Source organism: Macrobrachium nipponense, chromosome 7, assembly GCF_015104395.2.
Source record: "Macrobrachium nipponense isolate FS-2020 chromosome 7, ASM1510439v2, whole genome shotgun sequence".
In the NCBI taxonomy this organism is placed as follows: domain Eukaryota; kingdom Metazoa; phylum Arthropoda; class Malacostraca; order Decapoda; family Palaemonidae; genus Macrobrachium; species Macrobrachium nipponense.
Window position 1 is genome coordinate 12,638,349 of NC_061109.1, and position 18,254 is coordinate 12,656,602.

Genomic DNA, 18,254 nt, shown 5'->3' on the forward strand with positions numbered 1-18,254 from the left:
ATTTTAAAGTTAAAGTTGGCAGTATTTTATCAGAGAAAAGGTGCCAAGAAGAAGGTGTTCCCCAGGGTAGTGTTCTCAGTGTAACACTTTTTGCTCTGGCCATAAACAGTGTTGCAGCTGTCATTCCAAGAGAGGTTTTAAAGACACTGTTTGTGGATGACTTGTCAATATCCTTTGCTGCCACCCGGATGACTGTAGCAGAAAGAAAGCTACAATTAACAATAAATAAAATAGTAAGTTGGGCTGAGAAACAGGGTTTTAAAATCTCTGTAAGCAAGACTACTGCTGTCCACTTCTGTCGGATCAGGGGAGTGCATCCTGATCCAGACCTATATTTGTATGGCCGTAGAATCCCATGTGTAGAACAAGCACACTTCTTAGGCCTAGTGACAGTAGATTGACTTGGGTCCCCCATATCAAACATATAAAAGCAAAGAGCCTAGAAGCTCTACACATTTTGAAGGTGCTTTCTCACACCAGTTGGGGAGCTGATAGAAATCTTTTACTGAAGCTTCATAAATCTTTAATCTTGTCAAAGCTGTCATATGGTTGCGAAGTTTATTCTTCAGCTTCCTCATGTAACTTAAAATTTTAGATTCAGTGCATCATTCAGGTATTCGTATAGCCACAGGAGCTTTCCGTTCGTCACCAATACTAGTATGCTAGTTGATGCGGAGAGATGCCCCTTGAACTCTATCGCCAGTCATCTTTACTTCGGTACTGTTTAGAGTGCAAAGACTCCCCAAATCTCTGGCATTTGCTGTGGCAAATAGAAATATTTTTAACGGTTTTTACGAAAGTCATCCAAGGTATCCCACTCCTTTTAGCTATAGAATTAGAAAAAATTTAGAGGATACAAATATTAAATTATTTCCCATTATCCCCTTTGTGTATCCCAGTACTCCTGTCTGGAGGTTACCTGATGTGAAATTCTGCAGGTACTTCAGTGGAGCAAAGAGGGATAAATCTGATGAGGAAATGAGGGCCATATTTTTAGAGCATGTATCAGAGTATGTAAATACAAGTTTAATATTTACTGATGGCTCTAAGTCCAGTGCTGGCGTTGGATATGGAGTTTTTAGCCAATCTTTTAACCGAAGAGGTGCACTTCCTTCTGTTGCCTCAAACTTTACAGCTGAATTGTATGGCATCCTAGTAGCACTGGAACATATTACAACACTCCCAGTGTGTAGCTACACAATATTTTGTGACTCCAAAAGTGCCCTACAGTCCCTGGAAGTCTTTAATACTGATCATCCCTTGGTGTTGAAGATATTGCAGTGGATTTTCTTGCACCAGTATAGAGGGAGCATTGTTTATTTTTGTTAGGTTCCTGCCCATGTGAACATATCGGGTAACGAAGAGGCAGACAAGCTAGCCAAATCAGCTGCGCAAACTTTGATACCAAGAAAATGCCCTGTTCCATATCGTGATACATTCTATGATATATGGAAATCCATCCAGCAGTTAAGGGTACTGCAGTGGGACAGAGTAGGCAGGCCCCAATAAAATGAAAGAAATTACTAGTCAGACACACCCTTGGAAATATGACCTAATACCAAGGAAGTGGGAGATTGTATTGTGTAGATTACGTATTGGCCATACGCGTTTAACTCATGGCTATCTGATGGATGGGGAGAATGAGCCCTTCTGTGACGATTGCTTAGTTCCACTAACCGTTAGGCATTTGCTGGTCGAGTGTCCCAGTCTGGTGGAACTTAGGAATCGTTTTTTAGGTTATAGTAGTGGAGCAGGGGGTAATTATAGCATGGCAAAACTGTTGGGAGAAAGCGCATGTATTAATAACATTATCTCTTTTATCAAAAAAGCTGGTCTTCTCAAATATATCTGACAGCTGTGCTGTCTTAGTATATACATTTTTTTTTCTTTTTAATAGTTTTACTGTTATGTGATCAATCAATCAATTCTTTTTATCGGAATGTTATTATTTTTATCAAATTCAATTTATTTTTTAAATCAAAGATAGTTATTTTGAATGTTGTATAATATATTATAAAAGTTAAAAGATCACATTTAGTATTCGGCGTCGGTGACCCTGGTAGTTGTGACGCCAGATAACTCACAATCAATCAATCAATCAATCGTGTGTTAGCCAAGCAGCGCCGCTTTTATAAGAGAGCCAAAAAGAGAAAGTTGGCTTTACTATATCAATGGAATCAATTCCAGAACTTCATTGAGAGTGGTTTGGTGCAAAATCAGGAAACTTAAGTGGAAAATTTGCTGCTTCACCATTACCTCATTAAATGTCAATAACACACTGATCACAGAGCCCACTGAAGTTGCCAATGAGCTGGGAAAAAACTTTTCTCAAGTTTCCAGCCCTGACAATTATTCTCTAGAATTTCAAAGAATTCGGAATGCTGAAATGACTGAAATTTGATTTGGGGAAAACCGAACCAAACGACCACAAATTTTTCTTAAGAGAATTTCGGGAGGCACTCTCTTCAACTTAATCAACAGCTCCAGGGGGTGATTCAATTTTGTATGAAATGCTTGAGCACCTCCCAGATGATGCCAAAAAGTATCTATTCAAGATTATAAACAAAATATGGGAAACTGGAATTTTACCCAAGGACTGGAAAATGTCCATAATTGTTCCCAAAAAAAGCCTAATAAAGATGCTTCCCAAGCCACCAGCTATAGACCAATAGCTCTTACCAGCTGTGTGTGTAAGCTGATGGAAAAAATGATGAACACCAGATTAGTTTGGCACCTGGAAACCAAAGGACTAATGTCTCCATTTCAGTTTGGTTTCAGGAGAAATTGTTCCACCCTTGATCTCTTGCTTAGGCTGACCAATCAAATCCAGCAAGGATTTGCCAAATGATGTCAGACTATTGGCGTATTTTTCAACCTTGAGAAACCATATGACACTACTTGGAGAATTGGCATAATAAAACAATTGCACAAGATGGGCATATGTGGAAGAATGATTAAATTTTTATATCCCTTTTTAACAGAGATTTTTTAAGGTTAGCGTGGGCAACACACTCCCAACCTTTCGTGCAGGAGGAGGGTGTTCCACAAGGAAGCGTTTTAAGTGTAACACTTTTTTTCAGTGGCAATAAACAGTATAGTCCAACAAATACCATCACCTGTTAAATGCTCGCTTTTTGTTGATGACCTTGCAATATACTGCACGGGATATGATGCCTCATCAGTATGTAAACATCTGCAAAGGTCTGTTAATGCTATTACAAAGTGAGCTGATGAGAATTGTTTCAAACTTTCCTCCTCTAAAACAGTTTCTGTAAGATTTACTAGGTGCCAGTGTGTGGAAGAGGTTCCCACACTTAGTTTAAAAGGACCTATCATTCCTCATGAAAATGAAGTGAAATTTTTGGGAATGACCAATGACCGGAAATTGACATGGGCCAGCCACATAAATGCCTTAAAGGTTAAGGTTAAACAATCTCCGAATATTTTAAAGGTTGTTTCTGGATTTAGTTGGTGAGCTGATAAAAAATCCCTGCTGAGACTATGTGACTCGTTGTGTCGATGGGGTAGTATAAATGCTTTGGTCTTATTGGCTGGGAGGGTGGGGGTGGTTTGACGTAAATGAAGAAGTATAGTTAAGTGGGGGAAGAAAATAACAACTTGGTCAACTTTGGTCTACAAAGCCATGTAATTTTTTTTGGCAGGATTCCACCCATTACTTCTGATAGATAATGGATTATAGCTTAAAACCTAGTAAGGATTTTATTTTAGGAAGATATCTCATATGGTTTTTTTGTTATTTTGTGTGTTTTTTTCCTGTATAATGGGGAAGAAAAAAACATGTCAGCTTTATAGGATAAAATCAATAAATATTTTTTTCCCCATACATTTCTTCAGTTAATGATAACATGAAAATATGAATTTATTTTTAAAACATCTAATCATATCTAGGAAGGGTCAACTTGGCATTAGAAAACATATTCAGTAACTAAACAATTTTCATGTTTCATTAAAAAAAAAAAATCTTTGAGCATAAATTGCTTACTTGCTGGTTGCCTTTTGGAATGATTTACCAACTTAACAAGGCTTTATAAAGCTTATTCAGGTAACCTGACACAGTTACATCTGGAAAATAAAAAGTTGATTTTGTGATCTCTGGATGTACAGGTCCAAAAAAAACATACTGAACAGAAACAACTGAAACATCGCATGTTTTCCTCTCGATCCACGACCAATCCTTTGGGTTACTACCAATATTCTTTTTCTTGAGAAGTTTAGTTCCACTTCTGACACTTCTTCTCCTTCCTCCTTGGAAAAGGTTCTCAAGACTTTCCCCCAGTAGTAAGTTACACGAGGTTCAGTATAGTATACAGCAAAATATTTTCCCTCTGACTCCCGAGTTATTTCCGGCATTTCGAATCTAGTTTCCTTAGGAGTTGTAATTTTTGGCTGTGTTGTGGGTTCCTCTATTTCCATTGGTGCATCCTCCTCTGCTTCCTTCCTTAAATCTTCCAAAGATATATCTGATGAGGTGTTACCATAATCTATCTATTCATCTTCTTCCGTGGTTGTTGATTCAATGTCACTCTGTTGCTGTGGTGTTTTATTTTTTCTTTTTTGTTGTGCTGGTTTCTTTTTCGGTCTTGTTTTTTCTTCATTCTTCTTTCTTAGCTGCTCAACACACTCCTTCTGTGTTACCACTTCACTGTGGGTATTTATTTTATTTCTTTTTTGCTGAGGTGTTTCGTCAGATCTCCCTCTGGAGTGAAGGACTTGCTCCCATGTTGTCTCTGTTTCTTTTGTTGTTAGGAGGACATTGTATTTCATTCCTTCAGGAGCTCTTGCCTGTATTTCATTAACAAGAGTTCTAAAGCTTAATACTTTGGCATACAAGGATTCATTAGCCAATACTTCATGGACTACATCATCGTCAAGGAGTGTTAATTGACGTGGATATGGTGAAGGTTGCCTTGATGTGCTTGGATGTGGTGAAGGTTGCCTAGATGTGCTTGGATGTGGTGAAGGTTGCCTTGATGTGCTTGGATGTGGTGAAGGTTGCCTTGATGTGCTTGGATGTGGTGAAGGTTGCCTTGATGTGCTTGGATGTGGTGAAGGTTGCCTTGATGTGCTTGGATGTGGTGAAGGTTGGCTTGCGACGTGCTTGGAGATGGTGAAGCTTGACTTGACGTATGTGGTGATTTCAAAACTTGTCTTGGTGAATCTGTCCTTGGTGTTATGGTAGGAAGTTGCCATGAGTCACTTAGAGTAGGGTTATCAATTTCTTGTTCAGGGAAGTTTTGTTTCTTGGCCATCTGCAGCATTTGGGGGAGGAGTAAGCATTGGGTTCTTATTAGAATCCAAAGGACGTCCTTGCTTTATCCACGTATTGTATGTTTTGAGTTTGATGGGATCAAGTCTCTCTCTGCTACATTTTTCTGGACTAAATGGATATATACCAGTGGCTTTAAACCTTGCTTTAATGTTGCTCTCTGAAAGCCCCTGCCTCCAAATTTTACAGAGCAAGTTTACAAAGCCCCTCTTTCCTATGGGTTTGTGGGCCCCTGTCTGGTGAACTATCTCCATCAGGCTTTTTTCATAATAGGTCTTTAGCAGGGCAATCCAATGGTTGCAAAAGATCAGTACAGTGAGCTGGTAGTTTGATAATGAGATATTTTCTTTAATGGCCAGTTCAATTGTCTGCAAATTTGTGTGACTGAGATGACCATCTAAAATCAACAAAAGTGGACGTTTGTCTTTAATTTTTTCTGCAAACCATTTTAAGTCTTGGAAGATATAACGGTTCATCCAGCCCGATTCTGAAACTGCATACTGAGTGTCTGGCAGAGCATTCTCATCTACCCTGGTTGTTTGCATGTTCTTACCTTTAAAAATGATCAGAGGATCTAGTGCTCTACCATCAGCACACCATGTTGCTAGTACAGTTATATTCTCTCTGGTTGAGTTGCATGTCAAGCGAACAGTCTTGGACCCAATACTTCCCAGTGTTTTCATCTTAGATGGGTCAAGAGGAAAGCCTGTCTCGTCAAGGTTCCATAGGCACTCTATACGATTTGTAATTTGAATCTTGATCATTTCTTCCTGTAGCAGGTCATAGAACCCATATATCACAAATTGGTCAGATGTAACAGATTTCCTAGCTAGTTGCATCATACCACCTTTTTTGAGTGACAAGCGATGCCTCTTCATAAATAAAGATGCCCATTCATAACCAGGAATGCCATCTTTAAAGGGAACATCAATTCTGTTGGCTTGTAAGTAGACCTTGACAATATCACAAAACTCACTCAGTGTTGGACCCATCCCCATTTTCTCCATACGACGAACCATATCTGCAATCTTCTCCAAGTTCCAAAGACAATGCTGTTGCTTTTCCCTGTCAAAGTAAAACGATACATAATTGCAAATATGTTTTTTTATGAGTTAGGTATATAAATCAACATGTTCATTATCAAGAGCCATTCAGCTTACCCTATTATCAGTGGTTGGTTGATTGCCCTCCATAATGCCCTTGTGTTTCTTCAGAACCATGGTTGACATCTTGTATTTTCTGCATGTTGCTCGTATTGAAGCACCTTCAGCTACTTGTTGTAGAGCTATTTTAATTGTTTCATCATTATAAGGTTTAACAACTTTTTTATAATTCCGCACCATCCTTTGTCTTAAACTATAGTGTCTTTAAGTCTAGAAATTAATATGCATCTTAATCTAATTCCTGGATGGCTGCATGATTTTGTCTAAATTATACCTGGAAAAGGAAGATAGAGTTCTATAGGAGCACATATTTGCAAAATAAATATTTGAGCACATATAAAGTTTCCTCTAATCTTGGGGGGAAAAATTCACGGTGGGGTATGAATAATTCATCCATTGGGGTAAGAAAAATTCAAGTTGGGGCAAGAAAAATATTAGTTACATGAATTTTTCTTACCCCACTTTTTGTACATATTTGGGGTAAGAAAAAATCCCCCCTCCCCCCAGGGAAGTGTTCTTGTCCTTGAAACAACTAAGGGAGGGGGGGGGGGGCATCTGAATTTATCTTCCCCAATATCATGCTCCTAAAATGTTTCTGGGGGAAAAAAAATCAAAAGTATATGAAGGTGACCTCAAAGTTTTTTCAAACTTTTTTTATTATGGTTCCAGTAAAAGGTCAATATCGGTCATAATTTTTTGGTTTCAAAAACTAAAAATATAATTCTGAAACTAGAAGAGTTGTTTTAACATCACATAGAACTAAAATACAAAAATCTTTTAACAGTGCAGGACTAAGGGGGTGTTACTTTTTTGCCCCAAACACCCATTTTTTTCTTCCCCCACTTTACTATACTTAACACAATAAGTTTGAGTGTTAAGGGGAATAAAAGAAAAACTGTTGGTTAAGAAGTTAATGGGAAATGTGTAATAGGTTCGAAATATGAATTAATACACATACACACACACACACACACATATATATATATATATATATATATATATATATATATATATATATATGTATGTGATATGTATATATAACGGGTCCGGAGAAGGGTATGGTTCATGGATTGCAGACAACCATAAGTGGACCCTACAGCCATGACCCAACCTAGTAGAACATATTACCTGACAGGGGGCCAACCCCCTTTGAGTAAATACAAAATGAAAGGTAGATTAACATATAACCAACCTAACCTAACCCAACCCAGTAGGACATGTTACCTGACCAAGACAGAGGGGGCGCAGGCCCCCACCCCCTTACCCTCCTTCAAGAAAGACAAACTTGAAGGTAGACTAACATATAACCAACCTAACCTAACCTAACCTAGTAGGATATGTTACCTGACCGTTGCCGTACCCCCTCCCCCTTGAAGAAAGACAAACTTGAAGGTAAACTAACATATAACCAACCCAACAGGGGTGGGGGGGGGCTGTGAAGGGGCCCCCCCCCATACCCCATCCCCCTTCAATAAAGACAAATTTGAAGGTAGACTAACATATAACCAACCTAACGCACCTTACCTAACCTAACATAGTAGGACATGTTACCTGACCAGTACCCCCCGAGAAGAAAGACAAACTTGAAAATGTTTAAAATGGAATATATAAATGAAAATATTCTAATAACAGTAAAATTTACCCACCCGACGTCGCTGCCTGTGGGCTTCCCCTGCCTGCCGACACTGCTGCTATACCCAGGGATGTGCTTTACCTACCCGACGTCGCTGCCGCACACGTGGGCCTGCTCGGCCCCCCGACGTCGTTGCTTGTGGGCCTCTTCAAACCCTCGACGCCGCTGTTATTTCTGGGGCTCGCTCGGCCATCCTGACGTCGATGCCACACCTGTGGACCTGCTCACCTTTTCCAACGCTGCCGCTTGTAGTCCTCGGCCCACCGACACCGCTGCCACGCCTGTGGGCCTCCCCTGCCTGCCGATGCCGCTACCTGTGGGTTTCTTCGACCTGCTGACGCCGCTGCTCACCTGTGGTTCCGTTCTGCCCGTGGGACGCCGCGCTGGGAACTTCCTCAGCCCAACCTACGCCGCTGCCACACCTGGGGATCCCCACGACCCGTCCCTTTCCACCACCACACACAATGCAGCTCTCTCTCTCGCAGTCTTGGTCGTCCGGCATACAGTAGAACCCCCCAGGCTACCGCCAGGGGAGGCATCCTGTCGATCAGCAAAACCGAAGGACTATACTCGAGGACGCCCCACATCAAGTGCCACAACGACACGGGGTCGCCCCCTGCTTCAAGATTGTCATCCAATAATTACTCCATAATCATTGTCTTGGGGCGGAGTATTTGTAAGGACAACGCTTTTCATACAATCAACTTACCTGTCAGATATATACATAGCTAAGACTCAGTCGTCCCCGACAGAAATTCAAATTTCGCGCCACTCGCTACAGGTAGGTCAGGTGATCTACCGGCCTGCCCTGGGCGGCAGGACTAGGAACCATCCCCGTTTTCTATCATATTTTCTCTGTCGCCGGTGGAATCAACATTGTTGCTATTACCTCCTGACTTAACTTCTTATTTCATCCTTTGATCATCGTTTATCGGCTTTTTGGTGACGTATCTGGATCGTGTTTTTGGCATTCGCTACTGTGGACTGTTTTTGGACTTGCTTTTTGGATTTTTCTCAGTATGTCTGATTCAAATGTGAGTGTGAGAATGTGTGTGAATGTAGGCTGCAGGGTGAGGATACCGAAAGCTTCGGTTGATCCTCACACTGTATGTCGTAAATGTAGGGGGTTTCAGTGTTCTGCTACTAATACTTGTCATGAATGCGAGGGATTAAATGCAGAAGAATGGAAGACTTTAACTTCTTATTTGAAGAAGTTAGAGAGGGATAGGGTTAGACGTCTGAAAGGTGTGACTTCAAGGCCTATTGAGCCTTTTATTGATACTTTTTCTAATCCTAATGATTTAGATTCTCCCTATGTGTCTAATTCACAAAGTTTACTTTCGGAATCGGCCTCGGAAATCGCCGATCTGAAAGCTACTATTCGAGACATGAAGTCCAAAATGGCGGACTTACAAGGTAAGGCTAGTGAAAGTGAGCATTACAGTGAAGTGAGTTCTCCCAGTGTTGTGGAGGGGGCGTTTGATCGTCCCTGCGACGCTCCCAGGCCTAGACCTCTTACAAGCTCCCATGCCCAGAGGAGAAGGAAAGTCGAAAGCCTTAAGGAGGTCGTGGGGAATCCCCAACGGTCAGACGTCCCTTTAGCAAGCTCTGTTTCGTGGCAGGCTGCTCAAGGGCGCTTTAGAAAAAGCGTCCTTCGTGAGTGTTTCTCATCCTCTCCCTCTCCCTCACCTAAACGAGGGTGGAAGGAGTCGGATTTATCGAGGCCTCTGAAACGACATTTGAAAGAACCCGAAATTGATTCGAGCCCAGAGCGTTTCTCAGATGACGCTCCCTCTTCTATTAAGAAGGCGAAGGTGGCGTCAGCGTCACCCGACGAGGACGCAGAAGAACCCTTTCCTACTTCTCCCCCGTTTGATGACGAAAGGCGTCATGCAGTTGACGTGGGAGAAGCTTCAAGAAAGATTATCATGGCAGTACAAGAACAACTGGCCTCTTTGGTGGGAGTGTTAGCGCCTCGTAGGAAGGACGTTGCGCTTCCAATCAAGAAGTCTCGTCCTCTCTCCCCTGCTAAGCGAGAGGCGTCATGCAAACGTGAAGCTTCTAAACATATCGCAGAAGCTTCGGGTTCGAGAGCGAGATCGGGAGCTTACGGAAGACACGTAACGCCAGAGAGACGTGAGACGTCTTTTAGGCATGAAGCGTCTTTGAAAGCTGATTGTAGACGCGAGGCTCCAACCAATATTTTGGCGCCAGTTAGGACGCCTTTTGAGAGCGGAGCGTCTTCCAGGCGCGAGGCGTCATCCAGACGTCAGCAGCCACGTAAGCGGGAGGCGTCAGCCAGGACGCTTGGCGGACGAGAAGCGTCATCCAAGCGGGAAGTGTCATCCATTTATGGAGAGAAGCCTGAGCTTTTGGCGCCTTCCATGGCTATTAAAGCGGGGAAGAGGAAGGAATATCATTCCCTTAGCCCCTCTCCTATTAGGAGTTTGTCTCCTCCAGAGGAAGGACGTACGGAGTTGGGAGCGGAGACTCAATTAGATCCCGAGTTAGAAGTAGACTCGGAGGAAGAATATCAAGGAAGAGAAGGACTGTCGAACTATAAAGTTTTGATTGCCTTGCTTCTAGAGGAGTATGGAGACGACTTGACTCCTGCCGCTCCTCCTTCTCCGCGCGCTCTTTTTTTCGAGTGCTAAGACGAAGAAGTCTTCGTCTTTTCTCAGAATGAAGCCCGCCATTTCAATGAAGAGGGCTCTTCAGTCCTTAGACTCTTGGATGAAGTCTAAGAATGAGTTAGTCAGAACGGTCTTCTGCATGCCTCCAGCGAGACTAGCTGGTAAAAGAGGCATTTGGTATCAGACGGGAGAGAATGTGGGTATTGCTCTTCCGTCTACGTCAGAAGCGTACTTTTCGACCTTAGTTGACGCTTCACGTAGACAAGGTCTGAACTCGGCACGTATTACTTGGGGCATTTCTGAACTGGACCATCTCCTCAAGGGACTCTTTCATGTATTGGAAGTTTTCAACTTCTTGGATTGGTCCCTTGGGGTGATGTCCAAGAAAGCCCATGATTCTGAAGGAATCAAACCAGAAGTCCTTTTGTGCATATTGTCTTGTATAGACAAAGCGGTTCAGGATGGCTCGTTTGAGATCTCCTCTTTGTTTGGAGCAGGTCTTCTAAAAAAGAGGACGGTATATAGTGCCTTTTTAACCAAGGCAGTCTCCCACGCTCAGAGGGCAGCGCTGCTGTATTCGCCTTTGTCTGACTTTTTGTTCCCTTCTCAGTTGGTGAAGGACATTTCTCGTTCATTAACTGAGAAGGCGACTCGGGACCTTCTGACGCAGTCAGCAAGGAAGAAGAAGCCTGCTTCTACACCTGACAAGAAAGGACCGAGTACATCGGTTCAGCCCTTTCGAGGTGGCCCTACCTCCAGACCTCCCGCAAGAAGGAAGGCTCCTGAGAAGAGAGGTAGGTCTGCCTTTCGTCCCTTTAAAAAGGGAAAGTGATGCTTCTCTCCTCCAAGCACCAGTAGGTGCCAGGCTCCTGGGATTTGTGGAGGCCTGGACACTTATAAACGCAGACGCGTCATCGTTGTCTGTAATAAGGAAGGGATATCGTATCCCTTTCCTGAACACTCCTCCCCTAACGTCAATACCACGGGAACTAACAGCCAAGTACAAGGATCCTGTGCTGAGGGATATTCTTCGATCGATGGTGGAACAAATGTGGGACAAGAGAGCGATAGAACTAGTACTGGATCAAAATTCCCCGGGGTTTTACAATCGCCTTTTTCTGGTTGCGAAGGCCTCGGGAGGCTGGAGACCAGTACTAGACGTCAGCTCTCTGAACCAATTTGTTCGGAAGGAGAAGTTCTCGATGGAGACTTCTGCCTCAGTCCTTGCGTCATTGCGACAAGGAGATTGGATGGTGTCTCTAGATCTCCAGGACGCCTATTTTCACGTCCCGATCCACCCTTCATCGAAGAAGTACCTCTGTTTCATGACGGGGGGAAGGATCTTTCAGTTCAGAGCCTTGTGTTTCGGCCTGTCCACAGCTCCTCAGGTCTTCACAAGCCTGATGAAAAATGTGGCGAGGTTTCTTCACCTCAAAGGAGTAAATATATCTCTGTATCTGGACGACTGGCTCATCAGGGCCAGATCAGAGAGACAGTGCTTGGAGGACCTGACGTTAACTTTAGATCTGATCAATGCGTTGGGATTGCTCGTGAACCTCGAAGTCGCAGCTGACCCCCAGACAGAACTTAGTCTATCTGGGGATTCGGATGGATTCTCGGGGTTTTCGAGTATTTCCTTCGCAAGAGAGAATCGCAAAAGGTTTGCAGATAGTCTCTCTCTTCTTAAGGAAGGAACAGACGTCGGCGAGGGAATGGTTGAGCCTTCTAGGGACCCTTTCCTCGCTCGACACGAAAGTTTCTTCCCGTTAGGAAGACTTCATTTACGTCCGCTTCAATTCTTCCTCAAGAAGTCTTGGAGTTGGAAAACTGGACAACTTTCGGACGCCTTTCCCATTCCAGTGGAGATAAGACCGCACCTGGAATGGTGGTTGCCCCCTCTGAAAGAGAACAAAGGGATCTCTCTAAAAACCCAGAACCCAGACCTAGTGTTGTACTCCGACGCGTCGGAGAAAGGTTGGGAGCAACATTAGGCTCGAAGGAGGTGTCAGGCACCTGGGAACCAGCGCAGGTGTCTTGGCACATAAACTGCAAAGAGCTCTTCGCCGTGCATCTGGCTTTGAAGAGTCTAGAACCTCTGGTGTCGAACAAAGTAGTGCAAGTAAACGTGGACAACACCACCGCACTTGCCTACATTTGAAAACAAGGAGGGACTCACTCCTCGTTCCTTTACGAGCTGACGAGAGACCTTTTGCTTTGGACGTCTCACAGGAACATCTCCCTTCTGACAAGGTTCGTTCAGGGAGTAAAGAATGTGAGGGCGGACAGACTCAGCAGGAGGAACCAGGTCCTTCATACAGAGTGGACCCTACACGAGGAGGTGTGTCAAGATCTCTGGTCGCTGTGGGGGACACCTCATGTGGATCTCTTCGCCACATTCATCTCCAAAAGGCTGGCAGTCTTTTGCTCGGTCGTGGAAGACCCAAGAGCTCTTATGGTAGACGCCTTCCTGCTAGATTGGTCTCGCGTAGACGTCTATGCTTTTCCTCCATTCAAAATCCTGGGACTAGTACTAAAAAAGTTTGTGGCGTCAAAGGAGACGAGGATGACATTGATAGCCCCCTTTTGGCCGGCCCAAGATTGGTTCACGGAGGTGGTAGAGTGGATCGTAGACTTTCCAGATCCCTACCAAGAAGGATGGATCTTCTCAGACAGCCACTCTTCAAGAGGTATCATCAAAACCTCCCCGCTCTCGCTCTGACTGCCTTTCGACTATCGAAAGACTCGTCAGAGCGAGAGGGTTTTCTCGCTAAGTTGCAAGCGCGATCGCGAGAGCACGCAGAACCTCCACTACGAAAGTTATATCAGTCGAAGTGGGAGGTTTTTAGAAGGTGGTGTAGAACTAAGAAGTTTGTCCTCCTCCACTACCTCTATAGCGGAAATTGCTGATTTCCTTCTATTCCTGAGAGAGCAATCTCATCTAGCTGTATCCACAATAAAGGGATACAGAAGTATGCTCTCGGCAGTCTTCAGGAATAGAGGATTAGATCTGGCAGATAATAAAGATCTCCACGATCTCATAAGGTCCTTTGAGACTTCAAAGTCGAAGGAACCGGTCCCTCCGAACTGGAACCTAGACGTGGTTCTCAAGTTTCTTTCATCTGAAAGATTCGAACCTCCTCATCTGGCTTCGTTTCGAGACATCACCAGAAAATGCCTATTCCTATTATCTTTAGCTACGGCAAAGAGAGTTAGTGAATTACATGCTTTGCAGGATAAAGTAGGTTTCAAGGGAGACTCGGCTATTTGCTCGTTTAAGACCCTGTTTTTAGCTAAGAATGAGAATCCCTCGAATCCCTGGCCTAAGTCATTCGAAGTCAAAGGCATATCGAGTCTTGTAGGAAGAGAAGCAGAAAGATCTCTATGCCCTGTAAGAGCTCTAAAGTTCTACATTCAGAGAAAGCATCAGATGGGAGGCTCTAGACAAGGTCTTTGGTGCGCGGTAAAAGACCCCACAAGACTGATGTCCAAGAATGCTCTTGGCATTCTTCTTTGTGAGGAACGTCATTACAGACGCGCATAAGGTCTGTTCTGACGAACAGTTGCGACTGTTGAAAGTTAAAGCTCATGAAGTGAGAGCAGTAGCGACGTCTCTTTCGTTTCATAAGAATATGTCGCTTAAAAACATCATAGATACGACATTTTGGAGATGCAACTCAGTATTTGCATCTCATTACTTGAAAGACGTTCGTGTGACATATGAGAAGTGTTTTTCTCTGGGTCCTTTCGTATCGGCGGATACGATTCAGGGTACGGGAGCCGACACCAATCCTTGAAAGTATATACTTTTCTTCTTTTTAGATATGGTCTGGAGTCTCTTCGAACAATGGAGGACTTGGTTTAGCACGGGCGGCCGTCTATGTTGTTCAGTAAGAGAATCTTGTCATGTCTAATTAGATGAGTATAATTTTTTTTTTTAGAAAATTATGTATGTGTGCGTAGTGGTTGTTGAGTTACGGTTGTTGTGAAGAGTTCGGGGATAACTCAGAACAATCCTTAGTTCTAACATATGGTTAGGATCAGGTGGTCGGGATTGGTTGTGTGCTCCTTCATAAGGTGTATTGTCATATAAGTGGATCAGCACCCATTGACAAAGTCCTTTCAGGCTCTGCCGAGTAAGCGGATAAGACCCCATCGGCAGACCCACAAGAACTCTTGGCCATAGATCATATATCTCGCTAAAGTTTCTTGAGGTGATGCAGACTACTGGGCAAACACCCACGAAGTCTACCACCTATCAGGTAGGAACCAAGGTTTTATTTATACCTACAACATATGTTGTTTACCTGTCTATTCCATATAGAAGCTGTCTCTTACCCTCCACCGAAGGGTGCCAATCAGCTATGTATATATCTGACAGGTAAGTTGATTGTATGAAAATGATATTTGTTATGTTTACAATAAAAGTTTCATACATACTTACCTGGCAGATATATACAATTAAAGGCCCACCCAGCCTCCCCGCAGGAGACAGGTGGAAGAGAGAAAATATGATAGAAAACGGGGATGGTTCCTAGTCCTGCCGCCCAGGGCAGGCCGGTAGATCACCTGACCTACCTGTAGCGAGTGGCGCGAAATTTGAATTTCTGTCGGGGACGACGGAGTCTTAGCTATGTATATATCTGCCAGGTAAGTATGTATGAAACTTTATTGTAACATAACTATCATTTTTCCCTATTTTCATTGTAACCAATCATCAAGTCGCGTTGTTCTTACTTCCATCCGATAGAGCGTTCCGCGGCCTTTCCGCCGATGTATAACACATGCAATTCCATTATTTGTACGCTTTATTATATCTAAATGAATGTCTGTAAGAAAACACAAATTTACCGTCTCAACATATCCGTCCGCACCTGTCTATGTCAACTCAGTTTGTCTGTAAATAAATCATCAGTACCCAGCTACCTGTCTTAATCTCTGGTTCTCACATAGGTATCGAATCGTCCTAAAACCCACTTTTAGTCCAACCACGTAGGCATTTTCAGGTGTCTTTCCTCAATTATAACTTAATATTTCAAGATATATATGGCCAAATTTTTAGGTTAGAACATGCCAAAACAAATGTTTTGCAAATACTATGATAAAGGAAACTGGAATAAACGCTAGAATTCATATAACATTATTAGAAAACAAATTATGAAAAGGGATTTTTGTAACTCAATGTATGAATACCCCACAATTCTTCACTCGGTCCTATAGCAATGTAGGGGTCATACTGCAATGTGATTGGCTAAATACATGTACCCCTCCTGTACACCCCTATTTTTTTCCTCACTAAGAAGTCTGCTGTCTGCGTTTAGAACAAAAGCTCCCTTACAACTAGCGCATGCGCAGTAGCATTGGCGTATGCGTAGTAGGATTTGATGTTTTAATAGTAGTAGTAGTAGTAGATGGAATTTGGATGTGAAACGGCTCCACTATCTGTGTTTTTGTGATCTCTTATTTTTTATTGTATTTTGTGTTTTAAATGTCATAAATAATGGGAAATAGCATAATAACACGGCAAATCCTCCCTCCAAGTGGTTTCTCCCCACGTAAAACCCCGGTTCCCACTGGTGGTCCCCCTTACCGTAGGATAGAGTTGAACGGCATAATTCTCCCGTGTTTTGTCCCCACCCAAAACCCCAGTTCCCAATGGGGGTTCTCTTTACCGTAGGATAGAGTTCAAAGGTAAATTACAGTCGTCCGAATAAATATTACTTAGAATTCTTCTTCAGTAGGTAAAACTGCATAGAAAAACCGCAACTGCCATAGTCTAGGCGGCCGCGGAATAGTACTATAGATCTACCATAGTGGTAGTAGCAGCTGGATTTTGTCTGTGAAACTGCTATGTTCTTGCTTATTCGGCGGCTGATTCCGCTTGTATGTCGTGCTCCAAATGTCATATATAACAGGAAATACGACAATAACATGGCCAAACCTTCTCCAAGTGAATGGCAACTCTGCTGGTGCACCTCTCTCTCTCTCTCTCTCTCTCTCAGGGTTCTTATCCTTGGTCCGCTCTTGTTTATTATTTACATTAACAACATAGATGTAGGCTTAATTAAGTTAGCAGGATAGCCAAATTTGCAGATGACACCAAACTAAGTGTAAATGCAGAAGACCCAAAGACATTAGCAAGTATAAGAAACGATCTTAAGAAAATAGGAGAGTGGTCAAAAAGATGGCTGATGCCTTTTAACCTTCATAAATGTAGTGTTACAAGGAACAAACAACCCTCATGCCAACTACATGCTGCTTGGGAATGACATAGATAGTGTAGAACAAGAGGACCTCGGAGTCATTATATCAAGGGCTTAAAATCCGCAAAACAGTCCATCAAAGTCGAAAAGAAGGCACAGAAACTATAGTCGGTTCACTTAGAGTAGATTCTTAGGTGTGCCCTATGCCTACGAGACGTTTGTTTGGCGGCCTCTGATGGCTGGCACCGGAAGAAGGCCGCTTACTCAATGTTTCATATTTTCATCTGTAGCTTAGAAAACTAGCAGTATGTTCCTATTTCTTCATGTATCTCACGCTTTGGTCAGTATAGGACAGGTTTCATCATACCCTAGGATTCAGTTTTAATTGTACAACTAAATCATTTTTTCCTGAAATCAATAAGATAAATATAAAGGAATTACAGCGAGTAAAAGTGAAGAGAGGGATATTTTAATTCTTCATATGTTTTTACTTTTTATCGGATTTTGCATCATTCATGCAATCAAGATAAAATAAAACATGTTTTTATAATAAATTCACCCTGGTGTTTTCAGATTTTAGATGCGTGCGATATGTGAAAAGAAAATTAATATGTCTTATTATGTTGCATCCGTAAATCATTCAAGTTTGACAGTATTGCCAAGAGACAGTGATCTGCAAGACACTGTTTTGTAATATTCGTCTCAGCGAGAGCTTTGAGTTGCCAATTAGCGATATAAGAAGTTCGACAATATTTACCGCGTTATGTCATTACATTTTCTGTAAATAAATACACGGAATACCCATTATGACTGTAGAACATTTTCCATCCAATATCTGATAAAGAAAAAATAACAATAATCTGATGGATGCATCTGGTATCGATAGCCCATATCGGGAAATTCAGTGCAGCAAAGAATTTGAAATCTATGGGCAGGCTTTGCACTCTTTAACTCAGCCTAAGCTTTAATCAGGTTGTTTCAGCATATTGTTCCTAATTTTCTTTGTGAATATATTTTCAAACGAAAGAGATATGAGAGACTTATATGAGTGATGTGAAGTAATAAACAACAAAGAACTAAGTAAGAGTTTTCCTTTCAGGCTGAGTCAAGTACAGATTAAAAGTAATAAGACATATTCCTCTTTTTCACTTCACACTGTATTAAGGGTGAATTGATTGTATAAAAACACAAGTTTTATTTTATCTTTATTGCATGGATGATACAAAATCCGATAAGTAAAAGCAGGTATATAGAATTAAATGCTTCTCTTTTCATTTTTAATCATTTTAATTCCTTTGTGTTTTATCTTATTGATTCCAAGAATAGATGATTTAGCTG

The 18,254-nt window shown here is 42.4% G+C and overlaps 1 protein-coding gene across 1 annotated transcript; it reads right to left on the reverse strand.

The window, feature by feature from the left end:
• Window positions 1-4,506: 4,506 nt before the first annotated feature.
• On the reverse strand, window positions 4,507-5,211 carry LOC135217538 (putative uncharacterized protein DDB_G0290521). The gene has a single exon (XM_064253505.1). The coding sequence runs from the start codon at window positions 5,209-5,211 to the stop codon at window positions 4,507-4,509; it is 705 nt and encodes a 234-aa protein (XP_064109575.1).
• Between the last annotated feature and the right edge of the window lie 13,043 nt (window positions 5,212-18,254).

Coding starts and splice junctions, on each gene's coding strand:
- LOC135217538 (XM_064253505.1), bottom strand. CDS start 5,211: ATGGCAACTTCCTACCATAACACCAAGGACAGATTCACCAAGACAAGT.